At 44.4% G+C, this 26,248-nt stretch overlaps 1 protein-coding gene across 4 annotated transcripts in view; it reads right to left on the bottom strand.

Annotated features, from left to right (window-relative positions):
- The window catches only part of BEND5 (BEN domain containing 5), a 1,466,135-nt gene that overhangs the window by 96,058 nt on the left and 1,343,829 nt on the right, over positions 1-26,248 (bottom strand). For all 4 annotated transcript variants that reach the window (XM_059884715.1, XM_059884716.1, XM_059884717.1 and 1 more), the window contains one exon: positions 18,747-18,858. In XM_059884715.1, the coding sequence (XP_059740698.1) occupies positions 18,747-18,858 (112 nt within the window). The remainder of the gene's footprint in view (positions 1-18,746; positions 18,859-26,248) is intronic.

Here is a 26,248-nt window from a genome sequence, read left to right as displayed (position 1 = left end):
CTCTGAGATTCCAGAAGGCCAGAATTAAGTCATAAATTCAAAGTCAAAAGTGGCCAAGTCAGAAGTTAGGGATGGACAAGTCCTTAGTCTAGGAATAAAGAGGAGACATCCTGAGGTGCCCAACTCCTGACTGTACTAGTGTCAACTTGTCCCCAATCAAAACTCCAGCTCCTAGCGTGCCTGGTCTGTAAGATCTATGATTTCATTCCAAGTGTTCCTCACAGTGGGGGGCGGGGGGGGGGGGCACGGCACACAGAGTAATGGGATAAAGTTGGTATATCATCTATTTACAATGTCAGTTGAACCCAAAGACTATGGGGGTAATTCTGAACGTTTGTTATTCAACGGTATCATCAAACTCAAGGACAAGTCAAATAAACAGAATCCTTCTTTTCTATGCTGGCTGTTTACATGTCTTTTAGAGATAAAAGGGGAGACTCTTGAGGATTGCAGAGGTCCTGTAAGCTGCTTGACTCCCGGGGAGCCTGCTCGCCTGGCCAGCACGGGAGCAGGCAGCTCTGACTTGCAGCTCTGCTCCCACCGTCCATGTGACCTTGTGGGTTCTAACGCTTTTCATTTGTTCCTTCTTTTTACTGACATTTTACTGATGTGTTAGGAACTATGCTCTGGGCAAGAGAATGCAGAGGAGACAGAGACATAGCTTTATCCCTCAAGGAGTTCACAGTTGGGTAGAGAAAAACAAGCACATAAAGCAATCAGCGTGCTGTGGAGTGATAAACGTGAGTGGTGGAAGGGATTACGGGGGTGGGGTGGGGGTGGGGGTCTCCTTCATGCTAAGCCTTAGTTTCCTCAACTGAAAAATGGGGGTAATGACAACCCAGTTCATAAGGCTGTTTGATGGATTAGGTGAGACAGTGCCTAACACTTAATAGATACTCAGTAAATATCTGTGCCTTCCCTCTTCCTCAGCCCTGCCACCCTCCTAGGATCCTGAAGAGTTGTCTCATTTGCCCCGTGTATGGTCATGCAATAAGGTCCAGTCATATAACAGAAATATATATTAAAGAACGTGCATTAGCAGCTGGAGGAGTTTTCAAGGTCACAGAGTAGAGCTAAACTCTAACAGGAAAGCAATTGTTCTCTTGCAACTGGGAGCCTGAGTAAGTTAACTCTTTCAACTGCTGAGTGTGCACTGGTTGTTCTAGGCATTTAAAGAAAAGCTTTGGCCTTGACATGCCCCTGCAGCATAGCCACTGAAAGGCCATTTCTGACAAGTGAACTTAGCTGCAAACTAGCATACAAACTCCACTTTCCAGAACCTCTGCTAGTGCAGTGCAGCCTGCCTCATGCCACACCTGGGGTCTGCAATCACCCCAGGGGTCTACAGGACCACATCCATTGTACAGTAAGTCCTCTACATGCGAAACTTCAAGTTTCAAACTTTCAAAGATGCAAATGTGACCCTGGGTGCCAGCTGACTGTACTACTGTGCTTTTCAAGGTACTGTAAGATTAAAAATGTTTTCTTTATTTTTCATGTTAGTTTTTTTGTGTATTATTTGTTTGAAAAGTGTTTGAAACCTGTTATAGTGCAGGGCGATATAGTTGATTATATTAGCTGGGTACCTAGTCTAATTTTGTTGGACTTACAATCGAATTCGACTTACAGATGAATTCGACTTACAAATGGGCTCTTAGAACAGAACTCATTCAGATGTAGGGGACTTCACTGTATTTACTTCAGAACCATCCTTGCTGGAGTCAGCCCTTGGGGCTTACAGCGAGTTGCCCCAGTACACACACACACATATACTGAAACCCTAGGAACAATGGAAGTTCACTTCCCCGCCAGATATTAAACTGGGAAACCCACTCCGAATGGATCAGAACAGACAAATACAGGAAGCCGTAAGAGAGAAAGGCTCTGTGCCTGAGACTGAGTTGAATGTCACCCAGCTAAAGGTTATTAGCTCAGCTGAAGAAAGCCTGAGTCACAGATGGAGGGTGGGGAGGGTCAGAGAAGCTGTAATAAAGCCTAGACCTGCTCCCAGTCTATCGTTTAGGACCTACTTGCAATGCTCTTGCAATAACCAGAGCTATAGCTATTTTTTTTTTTAATGCTACAGTTTAAAGATAGTGATATTGTTCTGAAGATGCCTTTGTATGAAATTAACATTGAAATATCAGTTATCATATGTTACTAGATTTGAGTTTATGGTAATAATAAATGCTAACATTTATTGAGTGCTTACAACGTACCAGTCTTAGGAAATACAACACTAACTTCTAAGCTGTTAACTGCTAACTTTCTATACAGGGTCTCCTTTAATCCTCATAGCATCTCTGTAAGAAAATGCTACTACCCCATTTCACAGATCAAGCCACAGAGGCTCAGAGGGGTGAGGTAGCAGATAGAGGCAAAATTGGAAGTTGGAGGCGATTTTTGACTGCAGAGTCCTTGCTCTTCATCCCTAGGAGAGGAAAGGATCTGCCTCCAGTCCTTCTCAGCTGGAATTCCATCACCTCCACTAGCTTTGTTCATAGTAATGCTCCCTGAGACCAGTTGACTTTACACTCCCATACGTCTGGTTCTAGGTGAGTGACCATGCCATTGTATTTATTCAGTCATTAAGACTTCTTTGTATAGTTTTTCTGTTTATTCTTGCTATCTCTTCTTAATGAAGGTGATGGAATTCCAGCTAAGCTATTTAAAATCCTAAAAGATGATGCTATGAAAGTGCTGCATTCAACATGTCAGCAAATTTGAAAAACTCAACAGTGGTCACAAGACTGGAAAAGGTCAGTTTTTATTCCAATCCCCAAAGAAAGGCAGTGCCAAAGAATATTCTAACTACTATACAATTGTGCTCATTTCACATGCTAGCAAGGTAATCCTCAAAATCCTTCAAGCTAGGCTTCAGCAGGATGTGAACTGAGAACTTCCAGATGTACAGCTGGATTTAGAAAAGGTGGAGGAACCAAAAATCAAATTGCCAACATCCAGTGGATCATAGAGAAAGCAAGGGAATTCTAGAAAAAGATCTACTTCTCCTTCATTGACTACACTAAAGCCTTTGACTGTGTGGATCATAACAAACTATGGAAAATTCTTAAAGAGATGGGAAAACAAGACCACCTTACCTGCCTCCTGAGAAACTTGTATGCCTATCAAGAAGCAACAATTAGAACCCAATATGGAACAACAGACTGGTTCCAAATTGGGAAAGGAGTACGTCAAGGTGGTGTATGGTCACCCTGCTTACTTAGCTTATGTGCAGAGCACTCATGAAAAATGCCAGACTGGATGAATCACAAGTTAGAATCAAGATTGCTGAGAGAAAAATCAACAATCTCAGATATGCAGATGACATCACTTTAATGGCACAAAGTGAAGAGGAACTAAAGAGCCTCTTGATGAAGGTTAAAGAGGAGAGTGAAAAAGTTGACTTAAAACTCAACATTCAAAAAAACTAAGATCATGGCATCCAGTCCATTCACTTCAGGGTAAATATATGGGGGAAAAAGTGGAAACAGTGACAGATTTCATTTTTTTGGGCTCCGAAATCACCATGGATAGTGACTGCAGCCATGAAATTAAAAGATGTTTGCTCCTTGGAAGGAAAGCTATGACAAAACTAGATGACATATTAAAAGGCAGAGAGATCACTTTGCTGACAAAGGTCTTTATAGTCAAAGCTATGGTTTTCCAGTAGTTATGTATGGATGTCGGAGTTGGACCATATACCTGTGGCGGATTCATTTTGATATTTGGCAAAACTAATACAATTATGTAAAGTTTAAAAATAAAATAAAATTAGAAAAAGAAAAAAAAAAAAAAAAGAAGGCTAACCAATGAAGAATTGATGCTTTTGAATTGTGGTGCTGGAGAAGGCTCTTGAGAGTCCCTTGGACTGCAAGGATATCAAATCAGTCAATCCTAAAGGAAATCAGTCCTGAATATTCATTGGAAGGACTGATGTTGAAGCTGAAGCTCTAATACTTTGGCCACCTCATGTGAAGAGCTGATTCATTGGAAAAGACCCCGATCCCAGGAAAGATTGAGGACATGAGGAGAAGGGGGCAACAGGGGATGAGATGGATAGATAGCATGATTAACACAATGGACATGAGTTTGAGCAAACTCCAGGAGATAGTGAAGGACAGGAAAGCCTGGCGTGCTGCAGTCCATGGGGTCACAATGAGTTACACATGACTTAGTGGCTGAAGAACAGCAACTAGTCCTTCAGGCCGACAGGGCAGTGTTTGAAGGCCAAAGATTTAGCAGATCAAGAAACAGCCAAATTAGGAATAAATGGCACAAATCTGAAGTTTGCTCTGGGGAAGGAGAAGTGAGGAGTCTTTGTTATGCTTACAAAGAGGGCACAGAGGAGTTGGCAGATTGCATAGGATGTTGGAGCCTGGATATAAGTATCTCTGCAATAGGCATTTGAGCACAGTAGAGGTACAATGGATGGATGGTTGGATGAAAAGACAGTTAGAAAGATGGCTAGTTAGAGAGATGGACACATAGATGATATCAGTTGCTTCTAGGTTCCTTCTATAATGTGGGCTGAGCTGGCTTCATGGGGTGCATACCCTAGTAACTAGCCCATAACTGAGCAATTGACTCCGACGTGTTTGGTTCTGTTTTATAAAATAAAGTCTCTCTTCATTTCTGGGTAACCAGGTCCCCTCCTCCTTCCATAATTTTCCCCCAGTTTTAAAGCCAACATATGTTTATGGAAAATTGTTGGGAAATATTTTTTTTTAAATAGGAGAGAAGAAAACAACCCTAGTGCCCAGAAATACCACTGTTAACATCTAGTTTGCATCCATTCTGTGTAACTTTAAGCCTGGTTGTTATATACATCTTAACGTATAATACATATGCAACTTTGTCTTCTGCTTTGTTTCACTTAAAATTATAGCATAAACATTTTCACAATATTATAACATTCACTACATGAATGCATTGTGATTTACTTAATCAGTTTCCCACTGTTAGGCATTTAGATTTTTCTCTGTTTTTCACTATTCATAAATAATGATTCTGTGGAATTTTTTTCTTTGCATAAATCCTTATTTACACTTCCGATTATTTTAGTCTAGGTTTCTAGAACTGCAACTGCTGGCTCAAAGTTACAAACACAATGCGACGATATATTTTAAACCCCAGAAAGTCATAGTAATATCTGTTATCCCTCTCTTTTAAATGTCATATCTTCCTTGCTCCCTGAAGGAAAGTTCCCGTGTCTTTCAGGATCAAGTCCAAGCTTCCTGGGGTAGTCCACGGGGCTCTTTATGACTAGCCTCTGCATACCACCCAATCTTACTTCCAGCCCCTTCCCCCTGGGCTCCTACCAGTCCCGTACACCAAACTCCTTGGAATTCTCTGAATATATTCACCAGTCTGGTACATGTGTCTTCACGCACAGTGCTCCCCTCTGCCTGCAATGCATCCCCTGGATTTTGTCTAAACAACTCCTATTATTTCTTCAAAACTCATCACAGAGGTCATTTCTCCAGCAAACCTTGCCTGACCTCATGTCCGGTTGGGACGACCTGCTTTTCCCACATGGCACCCAGTTCCCTTGTCTATCATCACACTTACCACCTTGTCATGCAATCATTGGTTTACTGAGTCTGGAATGCTAGACCAGGCGTTCGCAGACTTTCTATGGCTTTGGAATCAACCTTGGAATCCTTTATTCAAATGCAATTTTTTAATACTTATAACAGTTAAAATCTTTTGAGAATAAATGGGTCTGGCACAGTGCCTAAAGCAAGACACATGAATTACTTCACTTAATCCTCAGAACAACTGCTTACAAATGAGGAAACTTAGAAAGGTTAAAGGACTTACCCAATGTAGCAAAGCCATTGAAATGCTAAAATGAGATTTAAACTTAGACAGGAATCTGAGCTCTTAGCCACAAAATTATACAGCTCTGGTTAAAATGGAGAGGAGCCACATGGGAGTGGGGTCCTCAGACCTCTTGAAATTTTTCTAAAAACCATTTGAAATCCACAGCTCTATTCTGGATAATCAGTTCCTTGAGGGGAGGGACTGTTTCTTATTGGCTTTTGTATTTCAGTATATAGGGCCTGAGCTCAGAAAATGCGTGTTGAATGGATAAATGAATATTTTTTTTCTTTTGAAGGCTATAGGGAAGTTACTCTTTTAAGTTTACACTTTTCTAGCTTTGTAGGAAAAGCAAGAAACAGGAGGCTAGAATGGCTTGCTGAGTGGGGAAGCATCAAAGCTCATTGGCCAGGAGGTCAGCTGTGTCCAGGCTGATAAGACTTCTCACGGCCAGACACACCTGGGACCAGTACGAGTCTTGGGAGGCGGGCATTAGTACTTGGGGAGGATGGGGGCGCTTCTTGATGAAAGGTTAAACAGTTCAGTTCTTGCTGGAAGCAGTGATTAGTCTGGTCCCTTTCATCAGAATTCAGCTCTCTCCACCACGGTAAATAATGGACTAATTAGGCATCTGGCTTACTTGATTTCCCATGGCTAAGGCCAATTTCTGAAATGCAATATGCTATTTGATGTATCAGCATGAATTCATCCTTGGCTCGAGAGCCTCCCAACAGTAACAACCAAAAATAACTCTTGGAAAAGTTTCACACATGTTGAACACAAAACACCCTCAGACGTAACCTGTGCTCTGTCATAGGCCAGCTGGGCTGAGTCCCTGATGTGGGGCAGGCTGTGTGTGGATCCCAACCTGCTCTGGACCAGGGGCCCCGAAGGGAGAAGGGGAGGACTTTGGAGGAAGGGTGAGAAATGGGTGGGGTCGGTCGATCAGAAAAGTGCCTGGAAGAGAGCGCCTGGAGGTAAGCTGGAGTGGTCAGGTAAGTGTGAAGAGGTTATTTCCAGTGTCAGGCTGCCCACAGAGACCCCTTTTTAATTTACTAAGGCCGGATAACTGGGTGCTCATGGAATAGGAAGAAAAGAAAAGCATGCTTGGTCTAACCTAGAAACCAGAGTGTGTGGAACAGATACAGGCAGCAGAGAAGGGTGAGGATAATTTTAGAATTTGCAGGTTTGTGATGGACATCCTACGTAGCTAGATTCTAACATTCTGGAATGTCCAAATTTCCATGTTATCTTATCCTGAAACCTCTTGGAGATGGGCATTGTTAACGCCAATTTACAGATAGGGAAAATAAGGCACAGCGCTTAATTGACTTGACTCAAGGGGAACTTCCCAGAAGCTTTGTGGGGCCTCCTGCAGTTGAAACAGTATGTATCTAGTCAGTTGCTGAGAAGTATTCAGAGTCTTTCAGGATGAAAAGATGTTAGAAAAATTGAAGGAAACAACCAACTTGATGAGAATATTGCTCTGAGGTGACAGCTCCATCTCTCCCCTCTGCTTGCTGCCAGAGCCAAAGCTATAATCTAGAGAGAAAGAAAAACCGTGTCTTTTATCATAAGTGAGAGAAGTCGCCCTTTAGAAAAATAATGATTTCTCTTAAAATTCCTTAAAGTTTCATAAACCACCTCAAACTGTTGTAGAAGCTGTAAAAATTTGATGAACTCAAAGCACTCTGTGTTCACAGAGCCCCCTGGACGATATCACGTTTACTTTCAGACTTTATTTCCACCCTGAACCTTTCCCCTGGTGGCTATTTGCTGATTTCTCAGGCCAGGATGCTAGGAGTGGAAAACCATTTGAGCAGATCCGTGCGTGTGATCTATGGTCCTGATGGTGTGGTGGTGGTGGTGTTCAGTCTCTAAGTCATGTCTGACTCTTCGCGACCCCATGGAGTGCAACACTCCAGGTTTCCCTGTCCCTCATACTCTTAGAGTTTGCTCAAACTCATGTCCATTGAGTCGATAATGCCATCTGGCCATCTCATCCTCTGTTGACCCCTTCTCCTTCTGCCTTCAATCTTTCCCAGCATCAAGGTCTTTTCCAGTGAATCGGCTCTTCTCATCAGGTGGCCCAAGTATTGGAGCTTCAGTTTTAGCATCAGTCCTTCCAATGTATATTCAGGATTGATTTCCTTTAGGATGGACTGGTTGGATCTCCTTGCAGTCCAAGGGACTCTCAAGTGTCTTCTCCAACACCACAGTTCAAAAGCATCAATTCTTTTTCACTCAGCCTTCTTTATGGTCCAACTCTCACATCCATACATGACTAGTGGAAAAACCATAACCTTGACTAGACAGAACTTTGTGCATTGAATCTACTTCTTATGAAGCCTCCAGCAGCTGGGGGCAGTCTGGATATTTTCACAGGGTATTCCTCTCCACACCATCCTATGGTGATCATCCTTCTTCACTTTACAAAATGCTTCACAGGCACATAATGCGCATATCTCTCTCCAACTTGTGAGGCAGGCGGGTCAGGGACCATTCTTAAACTAAAGCTTAGGAAACTGATATTTATGGAGCTTTTGCCACATGCTGGGCACCGTCACAAGTGTTCACTCCAGCCTTTGATTCCTTGCAGCAGCCAGGACTTCTGTGCTTTGTTATGAAATTCAGCGGTGGAGTGTCCATAACCAAGGAACAACTCCAAGATGACACAGCCTTGGAGTTGGAACGGCCCTCCTGTGGAGATCTTCCTTCAATCCCTACAGTGTATAGAGGGAGGGGGAATGAAAGGCCCAGAGAGGGGAAGAGACTGCCTAAGAGTACCATGCAAATGAGTGCTTCAGCCACTCTGGATGGGGAGTTACGTTCCGAGCAGGGCCTTCTTGCTGCCACGGAGATCAGTCCACATAGTTTGAGCTTCCCCATGCGGAGGAGCTCTGGGATAATAAAGTCAGAGATGTGAGGATAAAACAAAAGCTTGGGAACCCACAGTCCAGAGTTCTGGAGGCTTCAGTGAGACAGTCTGCAAATTCCCCAGCAATGTAGTTTTCACCCAGAGTGGCGTTGCCTCTCTAAGGGCCTGACAAACATCCTGCCATGGGGATAAAGAAGTATACCACCAAAAATGCCATGGCTGTGCCTCCTGGTCTCCTGGTTTACTGCTAAGTGTATGTTGGGGGGACAGGGATGGGACAGGGACAACCTTCTCCCCTGTCCCCTCATTCTTCTCCGGGTGGGTTTTCCCTTCCACTAGCATAGTTCTCCCCCAGGCTGCCAGGTACAAACGTGCAGGTGCCGTCTGGTTTCTAGTAAGAGTCACCATCTCAGGGCCTTCTGGTCTACTGACCAGCGAACCCTCTGCTCATCCTAAGAACAGACCCCATGGGCCATTTCTTTCCTTTTTAGCTGAATGTGAAACTGTCCTGGCTGTGCATTTGTGTCTGTCTCTTATTTACCATGTTTATGTTTTTACATAAAAATGTTTCCCGATTTAGGCTTCCCTGGTGGCTCAGTAGTAAAGAATCCGCCTGCCAATGCAGGAGATGTAGGTTTGATCTCTGGGTCGGGAAGATCCCCTGGAGAAGGGAATGGCAACCCATTCCAGTATTCTTGCCTGGGAAATCCCACGGACAGAGGAACTTGGCAGGTTACAGTCAATAGGGTCGCAGAAGAGTCAGATGTGACTTAGCGGACTAAACAACAGCAACAATATTTTCCGATTTACGTATGTGAATGTGTGCATTTTCTGCCCACTTCTATGTTGTGTGTGTCTGTAGCAGGAATGAGCGCTGGTTCTATGTTCTGTGACCATGTCGCCGACTGCTCTGTTTGCACGTACATGTGTTATAATTTATTTATTTATTTGACAGAAAGAGAGCAGCTTATCTTGAGGACTACAGGAAGCAAGCAAGGAAAAACCCACAGCCCTGTGTTGCTCTATTTGCAAAACTGCTCCATGTTGTTATGGCAGCTAATTTTCCTTAAATGATTTAAGGAAATGGATCTGTCTAAAAGAGCTGCAGCCAAGTTGTTATAGCAACACAGGCCTTTCTCCTCTAGGAAAAGGTGGGGAATCACCCCAGAGCATAGAAACCTTTCCACAAAGCAGCCTTGAGGCTCTGAGGGACTTTGGGGCTCAAGGAAAGGACTGCAGGTGACCTATTTTCTTCCCATGTCCATTCCCGGGTGTCCTTCTTGGCAGCAGCCCTGGTCTCAAGTTCAAGGCACATCATATTTCCCCTGGACCACTGCCATCAGCACCTGCTTCGTCTCCATGCTGCGGCCTTAGTCACTTTCTAATGCATCTATCATTGCACATAATATTCTCTCTGGTGCTGTGTTCTGTGCTCAGCCCTGGATATAAAGAGGGCATGCCCTTGAATAGCATGTCAGGGACATTGGCCTTTATTCCACAAATAATGGGGAGTCACCGGAAGGTTTTAGGCAGGGGAGAGAGACTAGGCCGGATTTACATTTTAGGGTATCTCTGGGGTTTCTAGATTGGGTGACTGAATGGATGGAAGTACTATTTATCGACCTCTCCCCCTCGCTCAAACATTTTTGATGGCTCTTCACTGATGATACTGATTCTCAAGATTGAGAGAGCTTGTGTGCTGGAATATTACTGACAAGCATCATTTTGTTCTCCTGTTTAATTTTTTTTTACAGTTATTATATTTAGTTCAACTAAAAATCAGGTTTAAAAGGGCCTAGGTCTTTGATTTTAATGAAAGGGGGAACACTGGGCTACAAGAAGAAGCCCAATTCCTTAGCCCAGTGTGCAAACTTGCCCGTGGGCTTCCTCACAGCTGCCCTGTTGTGTGCCCTGCACACCCACCCCTGCAGCCGAGCTCTTCCACCTCCACGCTGTGGCTCAGCTGGCCCTGGAACGTCTTCTCCCCTTCCCTGTCACCTCTCTCATCCCTGACCATAGCCACCTGGTAACATATTTCCCACTCCCAAAGGCCCAGTCCAAATTCCTTGAAAAAAACCTTCCTTGGATTGCCCTCCCCCCCCCCCAACACACACACTGGATTAATCTCCCCTCAGCCTCCATCTTCCCAAAGCACTGTATTTTCTCTATTACAGCTCACATTCCTCACTGCCTTGGATTAACATTGTTCATGAGGGTCTGGCCTTCCTATTAGATTGTGAGCTCTTCCTGGCCTGACATCCTGCCTCCTTAATCTCTGTATCTCTGCGGTTACCAAGGTCTTGAACATGGAAATCTACTGAGATTGTCCTAAACTCTCAGGTTCTGTCCCTAGGAGTTTAGGACCATCTAAGCAGGTTGTAAGAAAACCAAGGTTTGTGTGCAAGGATAAGAGCCTTGAGTAAAGAAAGGCACCGTTCTGGTGGCAGCAGAATCCAGGCCACTCCGAGGGGGAGGGGAGACTGCAGAGGGGTCTATGATCCAGGATGAGATGGTTGGATAGCGTCACTGACTCAGTGGACATGAACTTGCACAAACTCCAGGTGACAGTGGAAGACAGGGAAGCCTGGGGCGCTTGCAGTCGGTGGGGTCGCAAAGACTTGGACACAACTGAGCGACTGAACAACTGTGGTCCAGTCACTCCTCTTCATGAGGAGACTCATAAAAACCAAGTCACAGAAGCTCTGGGTTCACCTCATCATTCATTTGGCATTTACATGGAAGGCCTGCTCAGCCCAGGTCCCTGATGGGCACAGGTGACTGAACCAGCTAGGCTCTGCCCTAGGGGACAATCAATCACAACTGCTAAACAAGGGCCACACTGACCACGGGGCACTGTCCTGGGAGTGGGACACTACACGCTTTGTATCTGACAGTCAGTGCAGTCCTCTGGGTTTAAAGACTCCTTTGTCAAGGTCATCATTCAATATCCAAGTCCTGGAGAGGGGTGGAGGCTGTCGTAAGCACAGGACTAGGAAAGCAGCTTGGAAGCCAACAATGTCATTAACACAAAGACAGAAGGCCCTTGTTGCCAGGTGAGGACACAAAAAGACTCACTCAGGAGACTCACTCCTGCTCCACTTCAACACCAGCACATCTAAAACTTGACCCCATGCTTACTGGTCCTCCTGGGTTCCCATCCTAGGAGCGGCATCCCCTCTACTCCATTGTCCAAGCCAAACTGCAGGCATCATGCAGCTCTCCTTTCTCTCCCATCAATCTCTAAGTCATTTGTATGTCCCTCTATCATATCTCCAGATTCCTCCTCCTCTCAGCCCTCCAGCAGCAGGCACTAATGGTCTCCAGCCTCTGGCCTGGTACCCTCTGAACCCATCTCCTTCCAGGCACCGGAGGGATCTTTCTGAAATGCAAACCTGATCCTGTCACTTCCTTTAGTGGTTACCCATTCTCATGAGAATATAGTCTGTATTTATTCTAATAAAGCCTTATATTGTAATGCCCTATCACTATCTGTCCCAAGTACCAGCCACGCCAAATGACTGGCAGCCTCCCGAGGAAGCTGCCCTCTAGGCAGATGCTCAGATGTCTTCTCTGCCTAGAAAGCCCTCCCTGCCCAGAGCATCCCTCACTCAGCAGCTCAGGTGTGGCCTCCTGGTTTGGGCTCCTTCTATGGCTCCCACCACCCCTGTGCCTCCCTTCACAAATGCCCCTAGAACATCTACCTAAAGTGCCTGTCTCCATCTGGTTGTGAACTCCTTAAGGTAGACACCAGCTCTGACTATTCCCAGCACCCAACACAAAGTTCCTCCGTCACCAGCTCTTTGAGGAATGACGATGCTCACAGATACAGACCCTGCCCATCAGCAAGGGTTTTCCTGATTCTCTGCTTGTTGATTGTGTGAGCAGAGGCCAACGGGAGGGAAGGAGGGAGGATGTGGGCATTTAGAAACAAGGTCAGAAGCTGTCCTGGCAGTTCAGATTGCTCTGGGATTGAGTGGTTCTGATGACGTCTGCGCCAATGAAGATCCAGGGTAGAAATGCATTTAAAGCTATCAGGGCAGATGCCTGGGGCACTGCGGTGTTTGCAGCTGGCATGTGAACTCTTGAAGTCAAATGTGAATTTGAATGGGATATAAATAATGTTTGTTGAGGATCTGCAACACACCAGGTACTGTGTTGGTACTTTAACATGGTTTTTAAGTATGGAGAGTGTGTTTAATTTGTCATCCAAACAGGGACATTTTTGAGAGAAGAAAGGATCACTATTAAGAAATATTTCAGAATAGGTATAAACAGAACTGCCCCAGACAAGCTGAAACTTTTAACCATCCTACTTACAGATAACAATGCAATCTCAAAAACAACAGAATGATCTCTGTTCATTTCCAAGGCAAACCATTCAATATCACGGCAATCCAAGTCTATGCCCCAACCAATAATGCTGAAGAAGCTGAAGTTGAAAGAGTCTATGAAGACCTACAAGACCTTCTAGAACTAACACCCAAAAAAGATATCCTTTTCATTATAGAGGACTGGAACGCAAAAGTAGGAAGTCAAGAAATACCTGGACTAACAGATAAATTTGGCCTTGGAGTACAGAATGAAGCAGGGCAAAGGCTAATAGAGTTTTGCCAAGAGAACACACTGGTCATAGGAAACACCTTCTTCCAACAACACAAGAGAAGACTCTACACATGGACATCACCAGATGGTCAATACTGAAATCAGATTGATTGTATTCTTTGCAGCCAAAGGTGGAGAAGCTCTATACAGTCAGCAAAAACAAGACTGGGAGTTGACTGTGGCTCAGATAATGAACTCCTTATTGCCAAATTCAGACTTTAATTGAAAGTAGGGAAAACCACTAGACCATTCAGGTATGATCTAAATCAAATCCCTTATGACTATAGAGTGGAAGTGACAAATAGAGTCAAAGGGTTGGATCTGATAGACAGAGTGCCTGAAGAACTACATATGGAGGTTTTTCTGACATTGTACAGGAGGCAATGATCAAGACCATCCCCAAGCAAAATAAATGCAAAATGATTGTCTGAGGAAGCCTTACATATAGCCGAGAAAAGAAGAGAAGTGAAAGGCAAAGGAGAAAAGGAAAGATATACACATTTGAATGCAGAGTTTCAAACAATAACAAGGAGCGATAAGAAAGCCTTCCTCAGTGATCAATGCAAAGAAATAGAGGAAAACAATAGAATGGGAAAGACTAGAGGTCTCAAGAAAATTAGAGATACCAAGGGAAATTTTCATGCAAAGATGGGCACAATAAAGGACACAAATGGTATGGATCTAACAGAAGCAGAAGATATTAAGAAGAGGTGGCAATAATACACAGAAGAATACAAAAAAAGATCTTCATGACCCAGATAATCACGATGGTGTGATCACTCACCTAGAGCCAGACATCCTGAAATGCAAAGTCAAGTGGGCCTTAGGAAGCATCCCTATGAACAAAGCTAGTGGAGGTGATGGAATTCCAGTTGAGCTATTTCAAATCCTAAAAGATGATGCTGTGAAAGTACAGTATGCCAGCAAATTTGGAAAACTCAGCAGTGGCTGCAGGACTGGAAAAGGTCAGTGTTCATTCCAATCCCAAAGAAAGGCAATGGCAAAGAATGCTCAAACTACCACACAATAGCACTCATCTCACACGCTAGTAAAGTAATGCTCCAAATTCTCCAAGCCAGGCTTCAACACTTTGTGAACTGTGAACTTCCAGATGTTCAAGCTGGATTTAGAAAGGGCAGAGGAACCAGAGATCAAATTGCCAACATCCGTTGGATCTTCAGAAAAACAAGAGAGTTCCAGAAAAAACATCTATTTCTGCTTTATTGACTATGCCAAAGCCTTTGACTGTGTGGATTACAACAAACTGTGGAAAATTCTTCAAGATACGGGAATATCAGGCCACCTGACCTGCCTCCTGACAATTCTGTATGCAGGTCAAGAAGCAACAGTTAGAACTGGATATGGAACAACAGACTGGTTCTAAATAGGAAAAGGAGTCCGTCAAGGCTGTATACTGTCACTCTGCTTATTTAACTTAACTTATATGCAGAGTACATCATGAGAAATGCTGGACTGGATGAAGCAAAAGCTGGAATCAAGATATCTCAGAGAAATATCAATAACCTCAGATATACAGATGACACCACCTTTATGGCAGAAAGTAAAGAAGAACTAAGGAGCCTCTTGATGAAAGTGAAAGAGGAGAGTGAAAAAGTTGGTTTAAATCTCAACATTCAGAAAACTAAGATCACGGCATCTGGTCTCATCACTTCATGGCAAATAGATGGGGAAACAGTGAAAACAGTGACAGACTACATTTTTGGGCTCCAAAATCACTGCAGATGGTGACTGCAGCCATGAAATTAAAAGACACTTGCTCCTTGGAAGAAAAGCTATGACCAACTTAGACAGCATATTAAAAAGCAGAGATGTTACTTTGCCAACAAAGGTCTGTCTAATCAAAGCTATGGTTTTTCCAGTGGTCATGTATGGATGTGAGAGTTGGACTATAAAGAAAGCTGAGCGCTGAAGAATTGATGCTTTTGAACTGTGGTGTTGGAGAAGACTTTTGAGAGCCCCTTGGACTGCAAGGAGATCAAACCAGTCCATCCTAAAGGAAATCAATCCTGAATATTCATTGGAAGGACTGATGCTGAAGCTGAAACTCCAATACTTTGGCCACCTGATGTGAAGAACTGACCCATTTGGAAAGATCCTGATGCTGGGAAAGAACGAAGGCAGGATCAGAAGGGAACGACAGAGGATGAGATGCTTGGATGGCATCACCAACAAAATCCACATGAGTTTGAGTAAACTCCAGGAGTTTGTAGACAGGGAGGCCTGGTGTGCTGTAGTACACGGGAGTCACAGAGTTGGACATGACTGAGCGAATGAACTGACCTGAACTCATAGATAACCGTCTGTAGGTGGTTTTTTTTTTTGTTTTGTTTTGGGAGGTGGGTAACTCCTAACAAAATTTATGAGGCTTCTCCAATGGTTCAGTGGGTTAAAGAATCCTCTTGCATGCAGGAGACACAGGAGACTCAGGTTTGATCCCTGGGTTGGGAAGATCCCCTTGAAGGAAGGAGATCCCCTGGAAGGGGAAATGGCAACCCTCTCCAGCATTCTTGCCTGAAAAATCCCATGGATAGAGAAACCTAGTGGGCTAAGGGTTGCAAAGAGTCAGATATGACTGAACACATACGCATTTCATGGAGTTCCTTCTTGGTTCCCTCTCAAGGCGGCTGAGGAGAAGGGGATGAAAGAGGATAACATGGTTGGATAGCATCACTGACTCAATGGACAAGAATTTGCGCAAACTCTGGGAGATAGTGAAGGACAGGGAAGTCTGGTATGCTGCAGTCCATCAGGTTGGAAAGAGTAGAACACAATTGAGCGACTGAATGACAACAACAACAAAATTTATAAATCTATAATATTTATCAGTATTTACTTGTTTAATAGGGCTTCCCAGGTGGCACTAGTAGTAAAGAACCTGCCTGCCAACGTAAGAAACATAAGAGATGCAGGTTTCATTCCTGTGTTGGGAAGATCCCCTGGAGAAGGAAATGGCAACCCACTCCAGTATTCTTGCCTGGAGAATCCCATGGACAGAGGAGCCTGGGAGGCTATAGTCCACGGGGTTGCAAAGAGTTGGACATGACTGAAATGACTGAGCATGCATACACTTTTTTAATGTCCATTTCCCCACTAGATTGTAAGGGTTAGTGTTGTGCTCACTATTTCAACTACAATACCTGAGAAACTACTTGATAAATATTTGTGGGAAGAGGAAGGAAAGACTGAAATAAGATTCTGGGCACAGGGAGAGAGAAGGGAGAAGAGAGGAAGAGACGGAGGCAGCTGGGGTCCTGGCTCAGTTCAGTTTGGGTCCCACGTTAGAGCCCCACCCACATCCTTGCCTGGGCAGAAAAGGAGTGGACTTTCGGGAGAATGCAGCTCCCACAGCTCTCTCAGCTTCCAAGTATGTTGATTATCAGCCTGCTGATGGTCAACCTACTCATGGCACAAAGAATATCCTAATACCCCCAAAACCCCTGATCGTGTTCTGTAATAGGATCAAGGGCCCAGTTGCCTGGGAGCAAACCAGTGACTTCAGATTGATGATGGTCTCTTCTCTTTAACAAACCTGACACCCTCCCTTTGGTTCCACCCCTAGTTGTCTCCTTGGGGATTCACCTAAGACACCGCTTTGTTCCATGGCCCCCACTCTGTCATCTCTCCTGTCTCATGTCTTGTCTTTGGTCATATCTCTTTACTCTTCTGTGAATAGCTGTTTGGAACCTATAAACCATATTACAGTAGGCCTAACAGGATTTACCATGTTCAGTCCAGTTCAACTCAACATATAGTTATTGAATACCTATTATTAACTACATCAGAAAAAATGTGGGGGCTGTTCTCTTTAAGAAGGAGATGGCAGAAGAAGGAGGTGTGGGGATTCTATCAGGGAGGTTGCAGTTAACACTGAGCTCTGAGGGGAAAAACTCAGTTGACAACAGACACCTCCTGCAAAATTTAGAAGCAACTTCTCTCTGCCAGGAAAGCTCGTCAGGATGGATCAAGAGTTCAGGGTAATAATGGAGTTTGGTGAGCATAGCTAACAGCTTCTTTTGTAGACAAGGAGGGGTGAGTTGGAGAAAGAAGCAGATATGCTAAAGCTGTGGCTATGTAAGCCCTGATGGCAGGTGGGCTGTAAAAGGCCTAGGGAGGCAAAGCTCCCAGAGAAGGATCAAGATGGCTGTTGAGTTAACTACTCTGCACCTAAGCACTTACTTTTTCATGAATCCTTGCTTGTAAAAACAAGATAAATAGACTTGCTTTTATGTACACATTTTTGTCTGGCCAGTAAAGACTGCTCTTTAATTTAGGGTATTCTTATTGGCATCTTCAAAGAAAGCAAGTAAAATGTGGTACACAGGTGTATCACTGAAATACCCCAACTCTGGAACCTTTTCTGTTTTAGCAATCGTGTCTGTCACCTGATGGCAGCCGAGGGCCATAAGGCATGGTCATCAACGTTGGAAGAGACTTGCATGCAATCTCACTATAATGTCTCCCAGACAATTGCATCTCCTCCATGCACTATTTTTTTTTCTTTTTTTTTTTCCATGCACTATTTTTGACAGTGTCATTTAGCTTCAAGTTGAACACTTTAAGTAAGGCCAAGTTCACAGCTCACATACCCGTCCCATCATCGGGCAACTCTAATGGTTAAAAAGCTCTGTTTCTCTATCGGCCTTACCTCTTGCTTTGGCTCCAAGTGGAAGATGTCTGTCATCTCTCATAACTCTTCAGAGTTCTCTCAGCTATGAAACCCCAGTATCTTCTCCTATTTCTCACAAAGTCTTGCCCCTATGAACAAACTCAGTGTGCATCTCCCCATTCCCCATCTTCCTGGAACAGCAGGTCCTTTTACCTGGAAATATGTTCATCCCTACACCACACACTGCAAGTTTGGCTACATGACTCCAGTGAGGCTCTCCTGTCCTGATAGATCCTCGCCTCTTGGGCCAGAGTTGCCTTGCCCAGAGGTGGCCATGTCCTCCCAGTCAGGCCAAGCACAATCCACTTGGAACTTGGAGCTAGAATATGAGAGGGAGTCACTCTCTCTTGTGGAAGAAGTGCTGGATGTGATACTTGGCACATGTCCCCTACAGATACAGGAGGCCAGGCTGCAATCTTTGCCTATATGAGGCTCTGGGATTCTTCTAAAAAATTCTCTCTTCTTTGTAAGTTAGCACAAGTTGTATTTCTTTTGCTTGTAACCCAAGAGCCCTGACAAATGTAAGTGGGTATATTTCCTTCCTCCATGAGATCTCCACAATGGAAGCTGGTGTTTGTGAGGGGTGAGGAAGGCACTTGTTCAGTTCAGAGAAGAGACCAGCAGGCCTAGTCCCTCCCTGACTTTGACCCTGAATTCCTCATTTGCAGCCCCTGGTGGACTGTCCCAGTACCACATCGCCCCTTTCCCAGATCAAGCCGTTAGACCAGCAAAAGCTGAGGAGGTTCAGTTACTCACAGGGTCGTTGTACATCTGAATGATGAGCTGTTTCACCCCATGCAGGGTGGGGTGGGCCCATGGAGAGGGATCCAGCCAGTGGCGGTTCAGGTCGAACCCCATCAGAGAGCACCTAGGCAGTACCCAAAGTCAGAGTCAGTACACAGAGGACAAGCCAAGCTCCTCACTTCTCCAAAACACAGTTAGGAGTGGGAGCAGTCATTATGTCACTTACCTAGTGCAGTTTTTTTTTTTGGCCAGAGATAGCACTGAGCATATTTTACATGTATTAATTCAGTTCCTTTCAACAGCACTATGAGGGCACTGGTATTATAATTCTCACTTGACAGGAAAAAAAACTGAGTCACGGAGAGGTTCAAACATATTTCTGTGGAGCCGTCTCACTTCCGTGTTCATGCCCTGCGACCATCGGACACATGTGCTTCTTCTATACAGGGCCAGAAAGAAGGCTCAGGCCAGACCACTGGTATCCACACTGTTCCTCCCTGTCTCACACTCACAGCCAGTCCATTGTGTCTACCTTCAAAATATACTCAGAACCGAGCACTGCTTTATCACCTCCTCTACTGCTGCTTTGAGCTTGGACCAAGCTCAGTATTGCAATACTCTCTTACCTGGTCTTGTTTCCAGCCTTGTACCTCCCACCCTACCTCTCATCCTAGATACCCATCCCCATTTCCCATACAATAAACAGGGTGATCCTATTAAAGCGTAAGTCTGATTATGGCCCTTCTCTGCTCAAATGGTTCTCTATAGATGCAGAGTGGAAGCCAAAGTCCTTACCACCAGCTACAAGCGACCATGTGGTCCCCTCTGTTATTATTTTTTTTTAAGTAAAACTTTTATTGCAAGAGTTTGAACTACATACTCAGAAATATTGTTGCTGTTGTTCAGTTGCTCAGTCATATCACACTCTTTGTGACCCCATAGACTACAGCATGCCAGGCTTCTCTGTCCTTCACCATCTCCCCAAATTTGCTCAAATGTAAGTCCATTGTGTTGAGGATGCCATTCAACCATTGCATTCTCTGTTGCTTCCTTCTCTTTCTGCCCTCAATCTTTCCCTCTGTTATTGCTATGAGCTCAGCTCTTACCACCACCCCCTGCTGCTTCCATGCCAGGTTCTGGGCTCCTACTGTTCCTCCAACACACTGGGTACTTCCAGCCCCAGGACTCTTGTACAGCTTGTCCCCTTGGCCTGGAAGCCTCTTCCTCCAGATAGGTACAGGATTCATTCTCACTTAGCACTAATCTTAGCTCACAGGTCACCTGCTCGGTGAGAGCTACCCTGCCCACCTTCTCCATGACCTCCCTTGGGCACATTCATTACTTCACTAGGACAAGTGACCATGACCTCTGACCTCCCCATCTCCCTCTTCCTCCTGCTCTTCCTCCAGACCGACTCAAAGCCCTACTTGTCCTTGGGAGGAGGAACCTTCCCCAGGTTTCTGGGTCTGTGCCTCCAACTGCTGGACCTTTGCATGCTGTAGGCACTCTCCAGGCCAGCCCAGGTTGAGGGACAAGTTCAGAAACCCTGTGCTTGCTCACAACTCAAATGACTGTACCCATCCTTCTCCTGTCTCCCGAATGTCTCCCACACAGATCTGATGATCGTGCTTCCTTGATCAAGATTCATCTATGATTCTCCATCACTTGTAGGATAAAATTCTGCTCTTTGCAGATTTTTAATCAGATTTAAAACTGATGATGGTCTTTCTTTGCCCAAATGTCCCCCTTTTTCTCTCTATCCCTGTCTTACAATTTAATCCATTCCATCTTGTTTCCCAAACCCTTCCCTCTATTCCTTAAGTAATAAAATTTAACCCCCCTCTCAGGTGGTAAAGAATCTGCCTGCAATGCAGGAGACCTGGGTTTGATCCCTGGATCAGAAAGATGCCCTGGAGGAGGGCATGGCAATCCACTCCATTATTCTTGCCTGGAAAATCCCATGGACAGAGAAGCCTGGTGGGCTATAGTCTATGGGGTCTCAGAATTGGACACGACTCAGTGACTAACTATACATTACTGCTACAACTTATTACATATACATTCCACCTATCACCTTGCTCAGGAAAAAAATAAAAAGGACTCTATCAGGGACCACCAGTAGGACCACTCAGACTATCTCACCTTCAAGGTGGTTGGGGAGTAAATAATAATAATTTCCTCTCTCACTTAAAATAAGCGGGCTGGGAATCCCATGGGGGAATAATTAATGTTTTGTGGGGACATATGGGGAAGGGCTTCATTGAGGAGAAGCCATTTGAGTTGGGTCTTACTGAACGAATGTTTGATGGTGTGGGGCAGAAGGAAAAGTGTAAGCAAAGAAAGGAATTATGAAGCCACCCAGGCTTTTGGAGGAATGTGGGCAATTTGGGTTGATCAAATCACAGAGCATGTAGTGAGGAGGTGGTGACAGTGAATTATAAAGGGAATGGGAGGGGAAATGTAAGGGCCTCCAGTGCCTGGCAAGTAGCTTCACTGTTTTAGCTTCACATTTCTGTATTTAGATGACTCAAGTGCTGATGTTGGCTTCTCACTGATGGTGGAGTGGAAACAGAGTTTTACATGCATGTTACAATATCATTACCATCACAATCAAGAGGTCACAGTCAACAGAAGTTACTGATATTGTTTGTCTCAAAAATTAAGTACTGTACTAAGTGTGAAATACTTCATTCATGTCAACCTTATGAGGGAGTGCTTTATTATGCCCATTTTGCAGATGTGGAAACTGAAGCACAGAGAGGCTACAAATAACTTTTCTGAGAGAACAGGTGAAGTCATAATCAGCTTATGAACATTCTCACAATTCCATGCAAGAAATTCACAAGAAACACAGCCTAACATAGTCTAGAGAAAGAAGATCTGCTCACAGGCTCATGTCCATTATAATTCAGGACCCTGTGATGAGGATTAAATGAGATAATACATGTAACAACTTTAACTTCACACAAGTTCTGGCACATGGTGGCAATCAAAAATGTTACGTTGTTGTCTCCTTGTATTTTGTCATGTTTTGTGCTACATGCTGTATGAGTGGCGTAAACTGATGGATTTGCGATCCATCAGGGGCTGGCGTGGGCAGTGGACAGTAGTAGTCAGGGATGACCTCCTGGCTTTCTCCCCCAGTCTGGAAATCAGGCAGATCTGAGTTCATATCCTTGCTCTCTTCCCTCCTAATGTTGTAGGCATCTGTCCATTTTCTTCTGTCAATGCCAGCATCTGACTGTGACTAGATGGGGCAGAGTTGGGGAGAGTTCATTCCTCTACCGTTACAAGATGCTGAGACTGTGGTGGTGCCTTTTCTTTCACCACACAAGAGAGATGGGCCAGATGACCTGGCAGTCAGGGGAGCAGCGAGAAACCCAGACTTAGGCCACAGCTACTTCTGCTCAGGACTTAAACTTGGATCAGGTGATGCGAGGCTGGCAGCTGGGTCATACAGCACTGCTGTGGTGGAACAGAGGCAGATTGTTCCTGCCAACAGCCTTTTTTTCTGTCCTCCAGAGCTACTCTGTTGGTTGTTTTCCAAATCTGGACCTCCAGCTTCTGCTTCATTCTGTTAGCCCCTTCCTATAAATTTAATTTTTTTTTTTAAGTGGAAGGGTCAGTCCCTATTTCTTTAACTGAAAGCATCTCTAACTGTATGGCTCTGTGGACAAATTTATGGAAAACTCCAGCAGGTCCTTTATATTATCTGCTTCCCAGTGGCTGGTCACCAAGCAGGTGAAACCATTGATTTGGGTGTTGTTCCCAGAGTTTTTCCAGCCTTCACTGAGCACCTAAAAATTTGGAAGGGAACACTGTCATTGATAACAGGATTTAATCATAAACAATGGTATCCTTAGAGATGGTTAGCTTACTTATTTCTCCCTCTTCCAAATAAGAATGCCTTCAGCAAAGTCTTGGCCAAGTCACTTGTTCCATGACACCGCCAGGCCCTGGTAGTCATCATCCTCCCAAACAGCTTATCCCATTCTTGGAAAGCTCTGTTAAGAAAATCTTCCCTGTCTTGAGCTTAAATTTGTCTTCCAGTGACTTTCTCCATCAGTCTCAGCCTTCCCCCACAGAATAACACAGAACAATGAGGTTATGTTGGGAAGACTAGACGCTTTGGAGGTCAATTAGGCTTAAGTTTTGGCGTACTCCTTAGCAGCTATGTGATCTTAAAATTTCTTTTTTAAAAACCTCTCTGGGTTTCTGTTTTATCATATGTAAAATGAAGATAACAACCTTGACCTGGACTGCACACATGAGCTAATGTCTACAAATGGCTCAGCAGAATCCTCAGACAGAATGAACCTTGAAGAAAGGGGAGCCAGTGATGACAGTGGTAACCGTGGTACATTGTTGAAATTGTCTGAGCCTAAATATCATCTCCTCCAGGAAGGCCTGCTGACTTGCTCTCTGCAAACACATGGTGGGTGGTTTTCCTTTGCTCCCGTGGCATCCATCGCCACCCCATCGGGGTGGCTACCACATAAGATATAGTCATTGTTAAATCTGTCTTCCCCACTGGACCATGAATTCCCAAGTGCAAGGATGATGCCTTGTTCATGTTTGTATTCCTGTGCCTGACAAAAAGCCTGGACTGCAGCAGACATTAAAGATGTAGTTGTTGAATGAACATTTCATTCTTTCTCAAGCATTTTCATATATCCTATATAGTTCTCAGAAACATCCAGCCACACAGGCAGATTGCATTTTTTTTTCAAGTGAGAGCACTGAGGGCCAGAGAAAATAAGCCACTCTTCCAAGGTCAGCTAACCAGTACTGCACAGGGCCCACACTGGAATCCAGGAGGTGTCCTGGCCCTGGACTCCATGATCTTCATACCTGGTCATGCTGCTCTCCGAGAGCCTCTCTGATTCAAAAAGTGAGATTCAAAATGGAAGGAAAAGTGTCATTGCTGAGAGATCCTGAAAGATCCACTCCTTGATCCAACCTTCAGATGAAAGCAGAGTATGGCTGGGGATTCAAAGGCAACTCAATCCTCAAGAATCCTGGAGTGCTTTAGAAGCTAAAGCATTCATGGAACTCTTAAATCAGCAGTACTGGTTCGGGGTTCTTTTTGAGCTGATTTTTAAAGAAAGCTTCTATTGGCAACCAGTCTATCAGTAGAAAGACTGATATTTATTGAAGAAAACATCTTAGTAAAGTTGTAGGAGCTCTGCCTAGGGGCCAGGGGACAGGCCTCACCTCTAATGTCTATGTCATCTTAGGATGACATCTTAGTCCTCTCCCTCTCCTAGGCTTCATGCATTTTGTAGAATGAGGGGGCTACACTTCATGCATAAAGGACTCTTCCAGGTCTCTCATTAAATGATTCAAAGGCATCACTAACTGGGCTTTACCTCCAAAGCTAGGGAGTTGGAAGAAGCATACATTTTGAATAAGGTTAGGTTGAAATGGAGAAGGAAATGGCAACCCACTCCAGTGTTCTTGCCTGGAGAATCCCAGGGATGGGGGAGACTGGTGGGCTGCCGTCTCTGGGGTCACACAGAGTCGGACATGACTGAAGTGACGCAGCAGCAGCAGCAGGTTGAAATATAAAGAGAACAACATAGTCTAGGAAAGGGATTGATACAGTTTTTAAATAAAATGCCAAATAATAAAGAATTATCAATATCTTAACATTTAGAAAACTAAGATCATGGCATCTGGTCCCCTCACTTCCTGGGAAATAGATGGGGAAACAGTGGAAACAGTGACAGACTTTATTTTTTAGGGCTCCAAAATCACTGCAGATGGTGATTGCAGCCATGAAATTAAAAGATGCTTACTCCTTGGAAGGAAAGTTATGACCAAATTAGACAGCATATTAAAAAGCAGAGATATTACTTTGCCAACAAAGGTCCATCTAGTCAAGGCTAGGATTTTTATAGTTGTCATGTATGGATGTGAGAGTTGGACTGTGAAGAAAGTTGAGTGCTGAAGAATTGATGCTTTTGAACTGTGGTGCTGAAGAAGACTCTTGAGAGTCCCTTGGACTGCAAGGAGATCCAACCAGTCCATCCTAAAGGAGATCAGTCCTGGGTGTTCATTGGAAGGACTGACACTAAAGCTGAAACTCCAATACTTTGGCCACCTCATGCGAAGAGTTGACTCATTGGAAAAGACTCTGATGCTGGGAGGGATTGGGGGCAGGAGGAGAAGGGGACGACAGAGGATGAGATGGTTGGATGGCATCACTGACTTGATGCAAATGAGTCTGAGTGAACTCCGGGAGTTGGCGATGGACAGGGAGGCCTGGTGTGCTGCAATTCACGGGGTTGCAAAGAGTCAGACACAACTGAGCGACTGAACTGAACTGAACTAATATTTATTGCATGAGTTTTCCAACATTTGAGATTTGCATCAGACCCAATCCTTACCTCTAGGAGTTCTCATGTTTCTCAGAGCTTTGAAGAGAAGATGGGAAGTTTGTCAAAGTCAAGACAAGAGAGAACATTCCAGAGTTGGTGGCATGTACAAAGTCAGGGAAATTCTATACATTCTTAACAGTGTTATGCTTGTGTCCTTCACTGGGTCACAGGCACTAGGAGGTCAGTGCTGGTGCAGGTTGTTTCTCATCAGTGGTTTCAGGACCCAAATCAACTGCCTAAATACAGGGGAATGAACAAGATGACCTCCAGATGCCTGGCCTTCACCCCTATGATCACCACTTTAGAGTCACTGTGTGTGAAAGCCAGGGTTTCTACTCTGGGCCTCTGTCTCCTTGGTCCTCTATTATTTTGTTACTTATTCTCAAGGTAAAATTTCTGAATGGGCTCAAAATCAGGACCCAAGTTCTGACACAAGTGGGGCTATTTATGGTACCAATGATATAGAATATTTGACATTAGGACCATTCTAAAAAATACAAATTTATGAAAGTCAAGTTTATAAATAACTGTGTAATATGTGGCTTCCCTTGTAACTCAGTTGGTAAAGAATCTACCCGCAAGGCAGGAGACCCAGGTTGATTCCTGGGTTGGGAAGTCCCTTGGAGAAGGGATAGGCTACCCACTCTAGTATTCTTGGGCTTCCCTTGTGGCTCAGCTGGTAAAGAATCTGACTGCAATGTGGGAGACCTGGGTTCGATCCCTGGGTTGGGAAGATCCCCTGGAGAAGGGAAAGGCTACCCACTCTAGCATTCTGGCCTGGAGAATTCCATGGACTATTCATGTAATATGTAACATCTTTCTCTTAAGCAGGAAATACTCTTGAGTATCTTTCCTTTTTTCTTCCAAACTGTCAGCCTAGTGAGGGTGGGGACTATGTCTGTGTCATCTTGCCCACCTCCATTCCAACTTCGTATACTACAGACCCAAGTGCAGAGAAGGTTCAATATATCTATTGAATAAATGAGTAAATGAATAGATGAACAAATGCATGAACAAATACCCTGAAGGTTTGCAAACACGGTCCAGATAATTACTTGAAGACATATATTGAAAAGTATTTAAGCACTTGTTACATGCCAGATACTCTCACAATAACCCAGTGAGGTGGGTAGA

Source organism: Bos taurus, chromosome 3, assembly GCF_002263795.3.
Source record: "Bos taurus isolate L1 Dominette 01449 registration number 42190680 breed Hereford chromosome 3, ARS-UCD2.0, whole genome shotgun sequence".
Classification (NCBI taxonomy): Eukaryota; Metazoa; Chordata; class Mammalia; order Artiodactyla; family Bovidae; genus Bos; species Bos taurus.
This window is presented reverse-complemented; position numbering and strand designations above follow the sequence as displayed.